Below are 2,540 nucleotides of genomic sequence, written 5' to 3'. Positions count from 1 at the left end.
CGTTGGGCACGTCGCTGGACAGCTCTGCGGTGTGGTCGGAGTACTGGTCGGTAGACGTGGAAGTTCGCGGGCGCGGCATGGACACGTCACTGAGCGCGTTGGTCTTCGACGGTGTGCAGGCCGACGTACGGACGCGCGCTGGCGGTAGCGTGTCGAATGTGTCGAATGTGGCTTTGTCAACGCTGGCGTCAAACGGATCGGACGGGTCGGCAGCAGGCTTGCTGCAGGTGTACCCGGTGGCGTCATTCTCGGGTGTATGTCGTGGTTCTTTGGTGCTGGTGTTCCGGGAGAAGCGGAATGCGGCGCAGCGGGTGGAAGTGGTGCGTCCGCTGGCGATCTCATGGCGGCGTCGCGACCTGGACCTGTCTGTGGCGCTGCGCTCGATGGTATTTGTGAACGAGACGGTATCGTTGCCGCCGAGGCAATTAGTGTTTGTGTTTTTGGATCGCGCGTCTGCGTTGCTGGTCGACGCTCGGCTGGACGTGCAGAGCGTGAGCATGGCAGTTCCTCGTTGGAGCGACTTCGTGCTGCTGCACCGCGTGAAGAGCGATGGTGGATGGCAAGTGTCGGGCGAGTTGCAGTCGAGCGATGCGAGGTGGCTGAAGACTGCGGAGGTGGTTCTGACGCCGCGCACGGCCAGGTCTCAGACCGTGACGGTGTGGACGAACGTGACACTGGTGGACGCGGTGTCGTTGCGATCCGTGGTGGTGAGGGTCTCTCACTTGGTCCGGAGCATGCCGGACCCTCGGTCTCTGGTGTCGACTGTGCTACAGCCGATCGTGGTGGAGAGCCGGGGGGACGAGGCTGCGTTGGTTTCGATGGCGGACTTGGGCGCGTTGGGCACGTCGCTGGACAGCTCTGCGGTGTGGTCGGAGTACTGGTCGGTAGACGTGGAAGCTCGCGGGCGCGGCATGGACACGTCACTGAGCGCGTTGGTCTTCGACGGTGTGCAGGCCGACGTACGGACGCGCGCTGGCGGTAGCGTGTCGAATGTGGCTTTGTCAACGCTGGCGTCAAACGGATCGGACGGGTCGGCAGCAGGCTTGCTGCAGGTGTACCCGGTGGCGTCATTCTCGGGTGTATACCGTGGTTCTTTGGTGCTGGTGTTCCGGGAGAAGCGGAATGCGGCGCAGCGGGTGGAAGTGGTGCGTCCGCTGGCGATTTCATGGCGGCGTCGCGACCTGGACCTGTCTGTGGCGCTGCGCTCGATGGTATTCGTGAACGAGACGGTATCGTTGCCGCCGAGGCAGTTAGTGTCTGTGGCTTTGGATCACGCGTCTGCGTTGCTGGTCCGCGCTCGGCTGGACGTGCAGAGCGTGAGCATGGCAGTTCCTCGTTGGAGCGACTTCGTGCTGCTGCACCGCGTGAAGAGCGATGGTGGATGGCAAGTGTCGGGCGAGTTGCAGTCGAGCGATGCGAGGTGGCTGAAGACTGCGGAGGTGGTTCTGGCGCCGCGCACGGCCAAGTCTCAGACCGTGACGGTGAGGACGAACGTGACACTGGTGGACGCGGTGTCGTCGCAATCTGTGGTGGTGGAGATCTCTCACTTGGTCCGGAGCATACCGGACCCTCGGCCTCTGGTGTCGACTGCACTGCTACAGCCGATCGTGGTGGAGAGCCGGGAGGACGAGGCTGCGTTGGTTTCGATGGCGGACTTGGGCGCGTTGGGCACGTCGCTGGACAGCTCTGCGGTGTGGTCGGAGTACTGGTCAGTAGACGTGGAAGTTCGCGGGCGCGACACGGACACGTCACTGAGCGCGTTGGTCTTCGACGGCGTGCAGGCCGACGTACGGACGCGCGCTGGCGGTAGCGTGTCGAATGTGTCGAATGTGGCTTTGTCAACGCTGGCGTCAAACGGATCGGACGGGTCGGCAGCAGGCTTGCTGCAGGTGTACCCGGTGGCGTCATTCTCGGGTGTATTCCGTGGTTCTTTGGTGCTGGTGTTCCGGGAGAAGCGGAATGCGGCGCAGCGGGTGGAAGTGGTGTGTCCGCTGGCGATCTCATGGCGGCGTCGCGACCTGGACCTGTCTGTGGCGCTGCGCTCGATGGTATTCGTGAACGAGACGGTATCGTTGCCGCCGAGGCAGTTAGTGTCTGTGGCTTTGGATCGCGCGTCTGCGTTGCTGGTCGACGCTCGGCTGGACGTGCAGAGCGTGAGCATGGCAGTTCCTCGTTGGAGCGACTTCGTGCTGCTGCACCGCGTGAAGAGCGATGGTGGATGGCAAGTGTCGGGCGAGTTGCAGTCGAGCGATGCGAGGTGGCTGAAGACTGCGGAGGTGGTTCTGACGCCGCGCACGGCCAGGTCTCAGACCGTGACGGTGTGGACGAACGTGACACTGCGAAGGTCTTCTCGTCCAACAAGTACACTCTGAACTTGATCAGAGCGTAGCGCATCGCGAGGGACTCCTTGTCGTGAACAGGGTAGTTGCGCTCTGCTGGCTTCATCTGTCTGGACTGGAAGCTGACGAAGCGCTCGCTGTCTTCATCATCAAATTGCATACAGGCACAGCCGATGGCAAAGTCGCTCGCGTTGAGACGAC

The 2,540-nt window shown here is 62.8% G+C and overlaps 1 protein-coding gene across 1 annotated transcript; it reads left to right on the top strand.

The window, feature by feature from the left end:
- Window positions 1-77: 77 nt before the first annotated feature.
- PITG_19644 (carbohydrate-binding protein, putative) lies at window positions 78-2,372 on the top strand (the record flags this gene model as incomplete). Its single annotated transcript, XM_002896159.1, has 1 exon — window positions 78-2,372. One exon carries the CDS (start codon window positions 78-80, stop codon window positions 2,370-2,372), a length of 2,295 nt encoding a protein of 764 aa, XP_002896205.1.
- Between the last annotated feature and the right edge of the window lie 168 nt (window positions 2,373-2,540).

The sequence above is a fragment of the Phytophthora infestans genome, genomic scaffold (genome assembly GCF_000142945.1).
Source record: "Phytophthora infestans T30-4 supercont1.102 genomic scaffold, whole genome shotgun sequence".
Lineage (NCBI taxonomy): Eukaryota > Oomycota > Peronosporomycetes > Peronosporales > Peronosporaceae > Phytophthora > Phytophthora infestans.
The sequence above is the reverse complement of the archived record's forward strand: the minus strand, read 5'-3'. Positions and strand labels throughout refer to the sequence as shown.